The 16,641-nt window shown below is 38.8% G+C and overlaps 1 protein-coding gene across 6 annotated transcripts in view; it reads left to right on the top strand.

The window, feature by feature from the left end:
* BEND6 (BEN domain containing 6) overlaps positions 1 to 16,641 on the top strand; it is a 52,076-nt gene that overhangs the window by 30,267 nt on the left and 5,168 nt on the right. For 3 of the 6 annotated variants that reach the window (XM_059701342.1, XM_059701340.1, XM_059701341.1), the window contains 3 exons: positions 10,879 to 11,105; positions 13,207 to 13,399; positions 14,236 to 14,372. In XM_059701342.1, coding sequence (XP_059557325.1) covers positions 10,879 to 11,105; positions 13,207 to 13,399; positions 14,236 to 14,363 — 548 coding nt within the window. In that variant the 3' untranslated portion in view covers positions 14,364 to 14,372. Of the gene's footprint in view, positions 1 to 10,220; positions 10,285 to 10,878; positions 11,106 to 13,206; positions 13,400 to 14,235; positions 14,373 to 16,641 lie in introns of those variants that run through there. The other 3 variants (XR_009453480.1, XM_059701345.1, XM_059701344.1) reach the window with 3 other exon arrangements.

The following is a 16,641-nucleotide window of genomic DNA, read 5'->3' as shown; positions in this document are numbered from 1 at the left end:
AAAGCATGGAGGCATGGAACAGATTGACATACCTCAATGTGGGGTTAGGGGAAGGGGGGTGGGCAGGAAGAGAAGAGATAAACCAAAGAACGCATATACTTACATGTATAGCCCATGTACATGGGCAATAGGGTAAGGAAGACCTGAGGGGGTGGAGAGGGGCTGGGAAGAGGAGGGTGGGAGGGGGTGGAATGGGAGATATCTGTAATATGATCAACAATAAAAAACATATGTATGCTGTAACCGGTTTGGCTCAGTGGACCTGCGGACCGAAGGGTCCCAGGTTCGATTCCGGTCAAGGGCATGTACCTTGGTTGCGGGCACATCCCCAGTAGGAGGTGTGCAGAAAGCAGCTGATCGATGTTTCTCTCTCAATGTTTCTCTCTCATCGATGTTTCTAACTCTCTATCTCTCTCCCTTCCTCTCTGTAAAAAATCAATATATATATTTATAAATTTATATATTTATATATTTATATATATTTATAAATATATATATTTAAAAAGAAAAAAATGGGAGTGAATAGAGAAAGACATGGTAATCAGAAAACAGGTGGTCCAATTCAGGAGAATGACCAGAAGGAGCTACAGAATGATAGTGAAGGGAAGTTCAGGGATGACAAGTAGCCTAGGAGGAGCTAGTCCAGATTGTGGAGAGGTATGGAAGGTTCCTGGAGAGATATCTCCAAGAAAAAATTGAAATTGATAGGTGACATAATGTATCAAAACATACTGAAAGGAGATTTTACACCTCTGGTAGGAGGTTTAGAGATACATGAGAGAAGCAGTACTTGTCAATATTAAATAATATGAAGTTCCAATAATTAAAAGCAACTTTCCAGTGCAATTGTCAGCAGATTAATGGAACAGAATGCATATCTCACAAATAGAACCTCTTATATATGATAAAGAAGCTATCCTAAAGGCACTATAGCACAGAGGTAAAAAGTATGGATTTAAAGGGGCCAAAACACCTGGATTTAAACCCTGGCTCTGCCACCTCCTAGCTATATAGACTTGTGCGAGTTGTTCAGCCACTCTAGACCTCAGTTTCCTCTTCTCAAAATTAAAAGTAATAAAAGTGATTGCCTAGGTGACATGTAAGCATTCAGAACGGAGCCTGGCAATAGCAAATGCTATGTAAGACTTGCTATTATAGTGTTCCCTATCACAAGTCACGGGTGTGTCACCTATGCCCTTACACAGGGCCCTGCTCTTAGAGAGGCCCCACATAGTGGTTAAAGGCTCTGTCATTACCATATTAAAATTCTTAAGAAGCTCTAAGGAGTCTTGAATTTTCATTTTGCAATGAAATCCTGCAAGTCAATCGGTAAAAGATGAATTATTCAACAAGTAAACCCCAGTGTGTTGTAGGGGGAAGGACAGGTTTGAGTTGGGTTCTCATTTCACACCACGTGGCACACTAAAAATAGTTTAAAATGAAATCTCCATGTTCTGAATTTAAATGGGAAGTACCTGTTTAAATAATATGATGAAATTTGTCTTTAAAAATTAATAATAAATACGTTCTAATATTGTTCACTAAATAGGCCTACAAATAAGAATCCAATAGCAAAAAGCACTCCTGACCTGGGCATGGTCTTGTAATACAATTTTCCACTAAAAGGAGGTAGTTTCTTTGGAGAAATGGCTAATTCTCCATCTTGTACAGGAGATGAACAAGATGAGCCTTGTCAGCAGGCTCAAAGAGGACATACTCTACTAGTACATGAACATCTTGTCATCCCAGGAAGCAAAGAAGTTAGCAAAGACTATGTGGACATACCAACTAGAAGAGGTTCCCACTGGCCGCAAGTGGGACAGTTTGAGCACCAGTAAGAATAATAACCACAATAGATAGAAACATATCATGGCCAAAACCGGTTTGGCTCAGTGGATAGAGCATCGGCCTGTGGACTGAGGGGTCCCAGGTTCGATTCCGGTCAAGGGCATGTACCTGGGTTGCGGGCACATCCCCAGTGGGAGATGTGCAGGAGGCAGCTGATTGATGTTTCTCTCTCATCGATGTTTCTAACTCCCTGTCTCTCTCCCTTCCTCTCTGTGGAAAATCAATAAAATATATTAAAAAAAAGAAAGAAAAAGAAACATATCATGCATGATTTATAATGGTATGCAAAGAAGAAAAACCTGAATGGTCATCAGAAAGAAACAACATTATTTTGAAAATTAGCAAATACAGACAAAAAAAACAACATTTGTTCTGCCATTACTATATGAAATGAACTGCCAGGTAAACAAATATTTGAAAAAATGAAGTTTCCCTTTGTAGAATTCCTGCTAATAAGTGAAGAAGAAAAAACTTAGAATATTGGCATTGCAACCTCTATGGCATAGCAAATCTAAGCAGTGATCATCAGTGACTGCAAATATTACACAGAAAAAAGGTAACCATGCATTAAATGCCACCTGATGGAAGTAAAAGACTACCAACATCTGATCAAGCCCTGTAGACCTAACTACCAATTTAAACCTAATACAGGGAACAGAAGACTATGTTAAACACCACTTAAAGGGCATAATCCAGAGCCAGGGGTCCTCAAACTACGGCCCACGGGCCACATGCAAATACAAATATTGTATTTGTTCCTGTTTTGTTTTTTTACTTCAAAATAAGATATGTGCAGTGTGCATAGGAATTTGTTCATAGTTTTTTTTAAAACTATAGTCCGGCCCTCCAACGGTCTGAGGGACAGTGAACTAGACCCCTGTTTAAAAAGTTTGAGGACCCCTGATCCAGACTTTGGGAAACTTGGCTGGACAAATGACGCACTTTCTTCAACTAATAAATTGCAGGGAAATATGAGGGAGAGAAAACTTACAGTTTAGAAGAGACAACAACCAATTGTAATGTATGGGCCTTTTTTGACTCCTGCTTCAAACTAACTTTAAAAAAAAGAGAGAGAGAGAGAGACAATCAGAGAAATTTGGACATTTACTTAGTTTTTTAAAATGACATTAAAAAGTTATTGTTGAGTATTTCTGGCTGTGACATAGGTGTTATAGTTATATTTTTAAAATGTCTTACGTTTGCCCTAACCAGTTTGGCTCAGCGGATAGAGCGTCGGCCTGCGGACTCAAGGGTCCCAGGTTCAATTCCGGTCAAGGGCTTGTACCTTGGTTGTGGGCATATCCCCAGTAAGGGGCGTGCAAGAGGCAGCTGATCGATGTTTCTCTCTGATCGATGTTTCTAACTCTCTATTCCTCTCCCCTCCTCTCTGTAAAAAAATCAATAAAATATATTTTTAAAAAAATAAATAAAATGTCTTACGTTTTAGAAATACACATGGAAACATTTACAGATGCTATGAGATGATGCCTGTGATTTGTTTCAAGTACTAATAATCTAGAGGGCAGGGAAAAATTGGATGGCGGTGTAGATGAAAAAAAGATTGCTGTGAGTTAAGACTGGGGGATGAGTATATGGGTGTTTACTATTTTTGTATTTAAATTTTTCCATTAAAAGTCTTAAAGATATATTTTGGGGGAAAAGCTTACTTATAAATAGATGCTTAAACTGTACAAACTATATGTGGATATATTTAACTGATATAAATAATTAATGACTTCAAAAAATAAATAACATACTAAAGCAAAGACTGCTACTTTAACCCAAATAAAAACTAAAAATGTGTGTCCTTCCAAAAATTTTTAAATTAAAAAATAAACACTCTAAGAAAAATACCACACATGAGAAATAAAAGGTTAAAATGTTCAACATAAAAGGCAGTTAATAATAGTAGCTAATAGATTGTGCCTAAAATGTATTAGCCACTCTTATAAGCACTTTACAACCATAATTTAAGCTCTTATAAAATAAAAAAGTACTAATATTCTATGATCTAATAGATAATTCATAGAAGTTCAAATAATCATAAGCAAATATATATTTAACTTCACAATAATCAAGTAATTGTTGTACTAAGATTTTAGCCTATCAAAATAGTGAAGAATATTGTTAGTGATTAATGCTGTTATTGATGGTGCGGTAAAATGGCAACTTCTTGCATAGCCAGTGGGAGCTTAAGTTGCAAGAATCTTTCTGAAGAGCAAGTCAGCAATATTAATTGAGTCGTAAAATCATTTATACCTTTGATCCTATTGTTATGCTTTCAGGAATGTATAGCATTAGCATGATCATAGATGCATGTGAAGATGTATGTGCCAAGTGGTTTGTCAGAGTTTTCTTTGTAATAAAGAAAAATTGAAAGCAACCTAAATTCCAAAAAAAAAAGGAGCATTTAAATAAATTATAGAACATCAATATGTTAGAATCTTAGGAGACCATTAAAGTTATATTTTTGCTCTGGCCAGTGTGGCTCGGTTAATTGGAGGTCCTCTGGTATACTGGAGGATTGCCGGTTCAATTCCCAACCTGAGTTGCCGGTTCAGTCTTCTGTGTGGGGTGTACAGGAAGCAGCTAATAGTTGCTTTGCTCTTGCATCAGTGTTTCTCTCTCCCTCTCCCTTCCAGTCTCTCTAAAAATGTCATTTAAAAAATCTTTTAAAATAAAAGTTGTATTTTTAAGTGCAAAATAACCCATCAACAAATGAATGGATACATTAATTGTGGAGTATCCATGTAATTGAATATTAGTCAGCAACAACAAAACAATAAATAACTGAACATCATGAATGAATTTCAAAACATTATGCAGAGAGAGAAAAAAAGACAAAAAGAAGAGAATTATATGAAATTCTAGAACATGTAAAACTTACCTGTGGCTAAAGATGTCACATGTTTGGTTGCCTCCGAGGCAAGTGCAGGGATTGACTTAGAAGGGTCATGAAGCAACTTTCTGAGAAGATGGAAATGTTCTACACTGAGTGGCCAGATTATTATGACCACCTGACGTTTGTAGGCAAATTAGCTAGAATTTCACACTAAAGTTGCTAGAGGGCCAGACCGTTATAAATAGGGAATCGGGTTGTTTACCATGACAGTAGAAGTGATTTTTTTCTGAAGATATGGGTAAATAACACGATTTATTATATATATATCCCACGTTCAAAGGCTGTAAAGTCGCATTGTTTACCCATATCTTCAGGAAAAAAATCACTTCTACTGTCGTGGAAAACAACCCGCTTCCCTATTTATAATGGTCTGGCCCTCTAGCAACTTCAGTGCAAAATTATAGCTGATTTGCCTACAAACAACAATAATCTGGCCACTCAGTGTATATTGTGATGGGTATGCATTAACCAGGTGTATCCTTTTGTCAATATCATCTCACTTTATCTACGTAATCTCTGCCCAGACGTAATGTAAGATCTTGCCTTTGACTCTATGTAAATCAGGCAGACCTCTGGGCTCTCCCTCCAGGGAGCATGCCCATGCCATTCCTTTTCCCCTCTCCTTCCCCTACAAGCACCTATTCCCTAACCTCTAAGGGACCCCATGAGACTTGCAACCAGGGAAGCAATGGGCAGCAGCAGCTGGTCCTGGGCTAACCCCCTGAACTTGTCTCCCAGGCCCCCTTTTCTCTGACTTCCCCGTGAGTCAAAGCAGCCCATCCTAGGCTCTCCTGTTGCTTCTTCTATGCCAGTGGTTCTCAACCTTCTGGCCATTTAAATACAGTTCCTCATGTTGTGACCCAACCATAACATTATTTCATTGCTACTTCATAACTGTATTTTTGCTACTGTTATGAATTGTAATGTAAATATCTGATATGCAGGATGGTCTTAGGCGACCCCTGTGAAAGGGTTGTTCGACCGCCAAAGGGGTCGCGACCCACAGGTTGAGAACCGCTGTTCTATGCCCTTCCTTGTTTCATTGTCCTAAGTATATCTTTGCTGCAGTCAATAAATTCTTGCTTTCTTTTCTAACAAAACAACAGACCTCAAAAACCATATTTTCGAGAAAATTTAATAATTTAGGAAACATATTCAACTTACAGACTTAATTGAAAAAACGGAAACATGCTACAATGCTGTGTATACAGTATGGTCCTAAGTGTGTAAAAGAAAATACATGAATATAGAGAGAGATACACAGAAATGACAAAGATATATTCCAATGAACAGGTACACATTTCATTATTAGAAAACACAATAAATATTCTTGAAACCTCACTTTATAACAAATCCTCTTTTTCTCTTTACATTCTATCTTTGGCCTTCTTGCAGTTTCTCAAATTCAAAACGTGTGGTTCCTAAGCCTCTGATGACCTCCTCGTTCCCTCTAACTATTCAATTCCTGCTCAGCCTTCAGCTCTCAGATCAATCTTGACCTCCCCATCGAAGCTTTCCTTTCCCGGGCAGGGTCAACCACATTACCCTTCCCCTTCGTGACACTCAGCCTAAAACTAAAAGGCCAAAGGCAGAGGCAACAGCATTCTTTTTAGATCCAAAAGAGTAGCTTATTTTTGGGAAGCAATAATCCAGGCAGAACCCCAAATAGTATTTGAATTAGGAGTTGAAGGCAAGGGTATTTATGGGAAAGGGAAGAGGAATAATTGTATCAGTAGAAGAAAGGAATTTCTATAGATACAGATAAATTAACATAGTAATGCTAATTCTAAAGGGTGTTTTTAATTTTCATTCTGGTAGTAATAATATCTGCTCTCTTATCTTTTCAAACAGTTGTTTGGGTTAATGCTGCTTTAGGTCCAGTCCAAAGGTTATTTCGACCAGTTTTAATGTCCCAGAAGTTTGAGGAGTGAGATGTGCAAAGGCAATTCCTATGGGACTCAGACTCCATTTCAGAGCGGCTCAATTTATATTACTTTTTTACACACTTAACGACTGTAATTTTTCATTTCTTTGCGTGTACCTTGAGTCAGCCAAACTGCAAGTTTAAGGGCACTGTCCTCTAGACTGCCAAGTCTGCCTAAGACTTTTGATACCAACTGCAAACTCTGGGGTTTTTCAAAAACACCCTCAGGTTCAATAACTTGCTAGAGAAACTCACTGACACCTATCCTATTCATGGTTTCATTTATTACGGTGAAAGAATACAAATTAGAACCAGCCAGAGTTAGAAAAGACACACAGGGCAGAGCCTGGGCCATTTCCAGATGTGCAGCTCCTGTTGTCCTCAGGATGCATTACCCTCCTAGCATTTATTGTGTTACAATTTGCACGAAGCATTGTCCATTTAGGAAGCTCACTTGAGCTTTGGTGTCCAAAGTTTTTATTGAGGGTTTATTACATAGGCATGACTGATTGGTTGATTGATCACCTATGTGATTGAACTCAGTCTCTAAATCTTTCTGGCTTTCTGGCCATGGCCAGCTTCTACCCTAAGATTACTGAGTATGATCATTCCTACCCTGAGAAACCCCTTAGCATAAACTATAAAGTGTGGTCTGAGAAGGTCACCATGAATAACAAAGACACTCCTATTGAGAAATTTTGAAGCATTTAGAGTTTACCTCCCAGGAACTGATGGGGTAGGATGGGAATGGGGGAGGGGGAGCTACAAAATAGACCTTCCTTTGCGCAGGCCAAATTCTTACTACACAGAATAGTTATGTAAATAATGTCCTCCACCCTCTCTCACTTGCAAAAAAACTATAATCACATCTGGTTTTGCTTCCAGTTTCATCCCTAGCACCTAACATAGTGGTTGGAAAATGTTGAGTGTCTGCATAATTAGTACAGTTGACTCTTAAACAATGCGGCCATTAGAGGTGCTGACCCTCTCATGCAATTGAAAATCCATGTATAACTTTGACTCTCCAAAACTTAACTTCTCCCCACACTTTTTAAATTAAATTTATTGGGGTGACATTGGTTAATATGATCATATAGGTTTCAGGTGCGGGTTTCTATGTTACAAGATCACTGTGTACCGACCACCCAAAGTCAAATCTTCTCCTGCCACCATATATTAGGACTCCTTCACTTCCCACCCCGTTCCCTCTGGCAACCACCACACTGCTATTTGTGTTCACCAGTTTCAATTTTATATACGACATATGAGTGAAATCAATGGTTCTTAGCTTTTTCTGACTCACTTATTTTACTTAGCTTAATATTCTCAAGGTCCATCCATGTTGCAAAGACTTAACTTCTAATAGCCTACTATTGACTAGAAACCTTACTGATAACATAAACAGTTGATTAACACATATTTTCTGTGTTATATGCATTCATGAATACCTAATTTTCTCTTCATTTTTTAGGCTATGCAGTTCATCTGTGAGTTTTTTCAAATTGTCACAAATCTCTAACAATTTTCATGTATATATATACTAGAGGCCTGGTGCACAAAAATTTGTGCACTCTGGGGGGAGGAGGGGGTCCCTCAGCCCGGCCTGTGCCCTCTCGCAGTCTGGGACCCCTCGGGAGATAATGACCTGCTGGCTTAGGCCTGCTCCTGGGTGGCAGAGGGCAGGCCCAAACCCTAGGTGCAGCCCCTAGTTGGGCTCAGAGCAGGGCAGATTGGGGAGTCGGGGCGCCGCCCCCTGTCATGCACAGAGCAGGGTGGATCGGGAGGTTGCAATGCCACCCTCGGTCACGCTCAGGGTAGGGCTGATTGGGGGGTTGGGGCACCGTCCCCTGTCACACTCAAGGCAGGGTTGATGGGGAGGTTGTGGCGCCACCCCCTGTCACGCACAGAGCAGGGCCCATCAGGGGGTTGGGGAGCTCCCCTCTGTCACACACAGAGCAGGGCCAATCAGGTGGTTGAGGAGCTCCCCCATGTCACACACAGAGCAGGGCGGATCAGGGGGTTGGGGCGCCGCCACTGTCACACTCAGGGCAGGGCCAATGGGGAGGTTATGGCTCTACCCCATCACACACAGAGCAGGGCCGCTTAGGGGGTTGGGGCGCTGCCCCCTGTCACACACAGAGCCGCAGGGCTATCGGGGTTTGGGCGCTGCCCCCTGTCACGCTGATCCCGGTGCTGGGAGGCATATTACCCTTTTACTGTATAGGATAGAGGCCTGGTGCACGGGTGGGTGCCGGCTGGTTTGCCCTGAAGGGTGTCCTGGATCAGGGTGGGGGTCCCCAGTGGGGTGCCTGGCCAGCCTGGGTGAGGGGCTGAGGGCTGTTTTCAGGCTGGTGGGTGACTGAAGCTCCCAAGCACTCCTTTTTTTCTTTTTCTTTTTTGATTCTGGGCCAGCTTTAGCTTTGAGGCTTGGCTCCAGTTCTTAGGCCTCTGCTGCTGAAAGCAGGTTTCTGGCCTTTGTTTACCTTCTGTATTTGAAACAATGTTGCGATCCTACTGGCTGAAGCCCTACAGACTAAAGCAGGTTTCTGGGGTTTTGTTTAGCTTCTATATTTGTAACATAGTTGCTTAGAGTTGCAGCTCAGAGGCCGACAGCAGCAGGCAGGGAACGTTGGAGTCCTCCGTCACTGAAGCAAGCAAGCCTCATGTTAGTTTCAAGCTGCCTGGCTGCCGGCCGCCATCTTGGCTGGCAGTTAATTTGCATATTTTCCTGATTAGCCAATGGGAAGGGTAGTGGTCGTATGCTAATTACCATGTTTCTCTTTTATTAGATAGGATTTTTTGCATGATATGAGAGAGAGACAGACAGACAGACAGAGAAATACTTATTCTTGTGTTTCCTGACCAGAGATTGAACCCGAAACTTTGGCATATCTGGACGACGCTCTAACCAACTGAGCTGCCTGGCCAGTACTTCCAGTATATTTATTGGGGGGAAAATTCGCATATAAATGGACCAACTCTAGTTTATAGCATGAAATTGGCAGAGTCTGAATTTGAATCTTGGTTCTTCTTCTCACTACTTGGGTTGACCCTGGATGGGTTATTTAACCTCTCACTGCCTACTTGTCCTCATCTATAAATTAGGGATAATGATGACACCTATCTCATAGAGTTGCAATGAAGATTAAATGAATGAACATGAGTAAACTTCCCAGAATAAGGCCTGTCACAGAGTAAAAGCTAGATTAATGTTTAATATTATTAAATGCTCAATAAGTAATTTCTGAATAAGTGTCTGGCAAAGGAGAGATGCTTAGTAAATATTAATTGAAATATATAAGATTTTCTTCTTTAGTAGATTTTCCTATTAATATAGTACCAGATGTATTAATTTGGACATGTCATCAATATACCTGATTTTCAGCTCTCAATTCTTATTTTATTCTAAAGATTATAGCTCAATGATATGATTAAGAAATATACAAAAAAAAATTCTGTCTTTTGTCCTTAACCATAAAGTGAGGAGTTGAATTAGGTAGGGTTCAAGATGGCTTCCAACTCCAACAAAATGTTATTTGTCCTTAGGAAACAAACTAAATATAACAACAGAGAAGACCATTTAACATGGAGACATGAAACGTTTGAATGTGTAAGTTTCTACTGAAAAAAAGAAAGGACATTCAGTTAATTACCAGAATTCATCTTTGATATATGAAAACATAGATTTGAATTGTGGCAATGAATTTTTATTAGTTTGATGGAATTTGACTCCATGGCAAACCACACGCAGAGGTCTTGGAAAATTTATTTTAATCTGTGAGAAATGGTTTAGTTTATCTTGTCACTTAAGCTGGCTTAATGTGAGTATCTGGAAGGTGATTGGTAATAGAGTCAGTAATGTCTCCAAACACATTAAATACTTTCAAATAATGCTATTAGAAATTAGAAAAAATAATCAATGTGTAAAAACATTCATTTTTATTACAATGTAATGCATAAACATTTAAATACTGTCACCAAATATTTATAAATTGATTTTTTATTATGGAGCAATTACTAAATTATTTAATAAAAAGTAAATATGTCCCAACCACTTTTCTTACCATGTTTGTTTTCCAAAGGTAGCAAAAGTTAATGATTTGTTCTACATATGTCTATGCATATACACACAATAAGAAATGTATATATGTCCTGTTACTAAAAAAAAATAGTTGTAAAGTGTTACTTTTTCTTGCCATTTTAGTGTTACCACAAGCAGTTACCCAGTTTGAAGAATTGGTTGGTATGGCAGAGGCCGTGCTTAAGGGTCGAGGAACCATGTTTACATCTGCATCTACCCTCTGGAGAGCAACAAACAACTCCTCACCAGATTCATTTGCCTCCATGTGCAGTAATTCTAATTCTAATTCTAATTCCAGTTCACCAATTTCCTTGAAAGCTGAAGAAGAGCATCACACTGATGAGAAGCAGGTCAGTGGGATTACCCACCCTATCTTTCTCTGGGATATAGTTAAATACAAAAATTAAAATAAGAGCACCGCTAGCAATATATCCTAAGAATCCCAAAACACCAGTCAGAAAGAATAGATGCACCCCTATGTGCACAGCAGTGCTATTTACAATAGCTAAGATCTGGAAACAGCCCAAGTGCCCACCAGTAGATGAGTGGATAAAAAAAGCTGTGGTACATTTACACAATGGAATGCTATGCAGCTATCTAAAAGAAAGATCTCTTACCCTTTGAGACAGCATGAAGGGATCTGGAGAGTATTATGCTAAGTGAAATAAGCCATTCAAGGGAAGACAAGTATCACATGGTCTCACTCATATGTGGAATCTAATGAAGAAAAATAAACTGATGAACAAAATAGATCCAGAGACATAGAAGCATGGATCAGACTGATGAATCTCAGAGGGCAGGGGGTTAGGGGGCAGGAAGAGATTAACCAAAGAACTTATATGCATATGTGCATAATCCATAGACACACAATAGTACAATGAAGGCCTTGGGGGGAGAGAGGGGGGAGGGGATCAATGGGGGGAAAGGGGACATCTGTAATACTTTCAACAATAAAAAATCATTTTTTTAAAAAAGAGCACAAAGTGACCATTGGTTTTATCAGATACTTTTAGGTAACTTTAGATCACAACCATAACATTCCTATTACATAAAACAGTAAATCTAATATTTGTGAAACAAATATCCAGGTTGTTTCTAAAACTAAAGTCAAATTGTAGGCAGTATGATGTTTTAAAACTAGACAATTCTAAATCCAATAACAGAAGGATTACTGTGCATTAAGGGCTATGAAATCATATCATTGGAAAGAGGTAAATTTCATCCTCTGCATGCTGTCTGGACACAGTTCTTTTGCTACTTCCTCAATTTCTCTTAATAAAAATATAGAAGCTAAAAAGACAGGAGTTTTGTTTGAATCAGGTATTATTGTTGGAAAATAGGCCTTCAAGAGCAATATTAAATACTAAAAGTCTATCATTCAGAATATTTGAATCTTAGTGTATTCGTTTCCTTCTGCAGTCTAACAGGTTACCACAGAATTAGTAATTTGTAAGAATCCGGTTTAAGTATCTGAGAGTTCTGTAGGTCAGAAGCGCGGTAATATCAAGCTATTGGCAGGGGGCTCCTTTCCGGAGGCCCTATGGAAGAACCTGTTTGCTGCTCCTTTGGGTTGTAGAATTCAGCTTCTGTGGTTGTAGAACCGAGTTCCAATTTTCTTGCTGACTGTAAATGGAAGGCCATTCCCGCTTCTAGAGGCAACCACCTTCCTTATTTGCAGCCACTTCCACCATCCTCAAAGCCTGCCATGGCAAGCAAAGTCCCCCTCACTCTTCCAGTCTCTCCTCCATCATGTCCTGTTTTCTGACCCTTTCTTCTGCCTCCCTCTTCTGCATAGAAGGGCTCCTGTAATTAGGTCAGGACCCACCTGGATAACCCAGGCTAGTCTTCCCATCTCAAGATACTTAACGTTAATCACACCTACAAAGTTGTTTTCCCATTCACAGTTTCCAGGGCCATTATTCTGCCTCCCACACTTAGTTAAGTATTGAGAAGGGGACTAATTCTCAAAGCACCAAATCCAGATTCCATAACAAGAATATGTATATATTCTGTATATGTATATACTCACAAATATTGGGAATTTTCTCAAAGACAGCATTTAACTCTAACACTTGAAATGTAAAGTATATACTAAAAGTATATTGCCCTAACCGGTTTGGCTCAGTGGATAGAGCATTGACCTGCGGACTCAAAGGTCCCAGGTTCAATTCCAGTCAAGGGCATGTACCTTGGTTGCTGGCACATCCCCAGTAGGGAGTGTACAGGAGGCAGTTGAACGATATTTCTCTCTCATGGATGTTTCTAACTCTCTATCCTTTTCCCTTCCTCTCTGTAAAAAATCAATGAAGTATATATATTTTAAAAAGTATAATGCATCTCCTTAAAGAACATTGATTTTGTTTTCTGGTATGCCTTAATTATTAATATATTCCTCCAGATTTTACTTCCTTTTTCTTCTTCTTCTAATTTCATTCTTTTTTTGTTTTTCAGTTCAAGATTGAAAAATGGCAGATTGCTCGTTGTAACAAGAGCAAACCTCAGAAATTTATTAATGATTTAATGCAAGTACTTTACACAAATGAATACATGGCCACACACAGCCTGACCGGTGCAAAATCCTCTACTTCAAGGGAGAAAGCGGTAAAGCCAGCTATGAATCAGAATGAAGTTCAAGAAATCATAGGTGATAAAATGATTGTATTATACTGTCACATGATTTTGAAATTATTTTATCCTTCTAGGTTAAGTTATTCTTTTATGATATTTTCCTTCAAATTTATTTTTCTGTGAAAGAAAAATCGGAGGACAATCTAAACCCTAGTATATATGGGAAATTTTATAGAAAAAATTTACTTTAAAAGTAGATATTAAACTAAAACAAATTGAATATTACTGAAAAGTTTGGATTCAGAAAATTCATAGCTTTAGAAAAGTAAATTTTCAAAATCCTTTCAACCAAAATTTCATTAACAGTTTGTATCTTATTTTCTCTTTGTCTTAGTTCTATCCCTTATCTTTATTCTAGGAAGAAAGAGGCTAATTTGACTTTACTTTTGATTTTCAACTTACTGATTCTCCTTAAATTTAATAATCTAGATTGTCAAATAATTTTTTGAAAATATCTAACAAATTTAGGGAATCACTGAATCCCAGCTCTCTATATTTTAATAGTATGTAATTTCTTACTCGGAAAAGGGTCAGACTCAACTATTCTAACTGATGTTGGGATAGATACAATTAAATTCCTAGCATTTGGGAGCAAGGAGAGATTTCAGAGCAAGCAGTAAGGTTAAAGTTGAGTGGTACCATAGGAAGACAAATACGTAGAACTTTGTTATCTCTTGCTTTCTTTGTAAAGCCTACTTATCTATTCATCTATTTAAAGATCTCATGGGTGTTTGGGCTACTTTTGCAAAATGAAGACAAAATTGTAATGTGCTTCATGTTTTATCTCAGTTCATATCCTAAGATGCAAAGGCCTCCTGAAGTGTTTCTGTGTGCTGCTGTTATTTTTTACAGGAGTCACAAAACAGTTATTTCCCAACACGGATGATGTCTCCATCAGAAGAATGATAGGGCAAAAGCTGAACAACTGTACCAAGAAGCCAAATTTAAGCAAAAATATGAACTCTCAGGATATTAAGTAGGTCCTTGTGGTAAGTATTTTCAACCTTCACCATCCTTCTGATGTGGCAAGAAGATGCAATACTTTTATCCCTGAAAAAGCATTTTCTGAACACTCTACTCAAGAATACCAGTGGCCTGTGAAATGCTGATATTCCTGGAGGTGAAGGTGGGGACAGGGAAGGGAATTTAAATTTGGGAAATGATGACTTCAGTCACACAGATTTTCCCTTCCTAAAAACTCCCAGGTATTTTGATACCCTTTAAGATGCCCAAGTGCACCCAGAAATCTCCAAGGAGAGCATATAGTATGTAGTGTTTTCCAAGTATGTTTTATTGAGGACCTTTTTTTTCCTTCACAGAACACATGTTAAGTTGTGGGTAGGGGTAGGAAGGAGCCAAAGGAAGAACACATGACAATTTACAAAGTTTCTCTAGAACACATGAGATACACATCTTTGGGGGAAATCTGAGGCATGTCAATGAGACTGAACTCACAGCTCTAACCCAGCCAGCGATCGGACCTGTGTACCAACTCCTGGCTGGAAGTATTGAGGGGTTTCCCTCACCACCCCTCATTCTGCTTCTCATTGTCTTTATATCCGTTGTTATAGTTAGCTTGTTGGATGAGGATTTTTACCAAGATGTTTGTATTAAACTAAGGAAAAGAATTATTTGTTTACAATGAGTTTTACGGAGATGCACTTTAGAGTCAGGCCCAGCCCCAGGCAAACCCTGAAACAGAATTTTGTGTTTGCTTTCACAACCCCTGGCTGTTTCACTTGTGCTCACCCTTCCTCTCCGTTATTTTGATGGAAAATATGTAAAAATACGCATTATTATGTTATCCATTTTAAAAATATATATTTTAATTGATTTCAGAGAGGAAGGGAGAGGGAGACATAGAAACATCAATGATGAGAAAGAATCATTGATCTGCTGCCTCCTGTTCTGGGGATCGAGCCCAAACCTGGGCATGTGCCCTTGACCGGAATCAAACCTGGGACCCTTCAGTCCGCAGGCTGATGCTCTATCCACTGAGACAAACCAACTAGGGCAATGCTATTAATGTTTTAATTGGTAAATAGAGCCGTAGGGTAAACACAGGAGGGCAGGTTTTTTTGTCCATTTAACTTCTGCATTGCCTGTTCTCCGTCTAACTCTATCATTTGTGAGACTATTTTATTTGTCTTTTTCTTCTGACTGTGTTTTAAATGGGATGTGGAACTGTGTGGATTGCAGTAATTCAACCGACCCACTCTCCACCCATTGCTAACTACCACCCCTTCCTCCCTGAGGGTCCTTTACTATTTTGCTATCCAAGTAAGGCTACTGATGAGGGTCAACAATAGTCTCTCTTCCTTAAAGACAAACAAACAAAATTACTTATAACAACTGCAGAGTGATTCTTTCCCTTGGCTCATATATACTGGTAGACTGACTTCAAGATTTATAAAACATAAGGACATTTTATCCCTCATGATTAGAAATTTAAGTAGGCTGTGAATTTCATATTTTCTCAGTTAGTAGATAGTATTTAAATGAGCCCTCAGAACTTCTCATTTTGACACGGGCTACCTTATTAATGTGTATAATGGCTAAGTTCCCTCTCTAAATACCATGCAACCACACACATGAGTCATAGAACTATCTTTTGTAGCACATTATCACATTTCAGGGTACTACAAAGCATTTTAATATTCTAACTTCTGCCTTTTTAATATCTCAGACTGCCAAGGGTAAGTACAAAACTCATCTCTGACAAGATCAGTCAGCAGAGTGTTGAAGAAATTTAGTCAAAAGGTTTTTATATCAGTTTGCTTGTGCTTGCCAGGAGTAGTGTTATTAAATCGCCTGGGTATGGCCTCAATTAACATTTTAAAAAGGAACAATTCTCTTGCTATGAACTCAATATATTCTGTGCCTTCTGAGCCTTAGCCTTGCTTGGTTGTCAAGTTGCTTGGAATGGAAATGGATATATTTTGAATTAGAAATAGAGATTAACAAGGTGTTCTGAATGGGAAAAGTTTTTTTAATTGACAGGTATCTTTCATTTGAAGTATAGTTCAATCAAAATTATTTCAAAAAGGACTGAGAAACTATATGGGGAAGAGCAGCGTATTTAGCCATACTTGATGCATTAGTCAGATATAGCACCATCTAGTGGTCATTTAACTAACAGGAACCCCCAAAGTTGACTATACTTATTTAGGTAAACTATGTCCCCTGCTCAACCAACCCCTGTCCCTCAAAAGTATTCTTTGGAAAAATAATTCCCTTGCATTACTATTAACAGGGAGT

This window comes from Myotis daubentonii, chromosome 6 (assembly GCF_963259705.1).
Source record: "Myotis daubentonii chromosome 6, mMyoDau2.1, whole genome shotgun sequence".
In the NCBI taxonomy this organism is placed as follows: Eukaryota; Metazoa; Chordata; class Mammalia; order Chiroptera; family Vespertilionidae; genus Myotis; species Myotis daubentonii.
The sequence above is the reverse complement of the archived record's forward strand: the minus strand, read 5'-3'. Positions and strand labels throughout refer to the sequence as shown.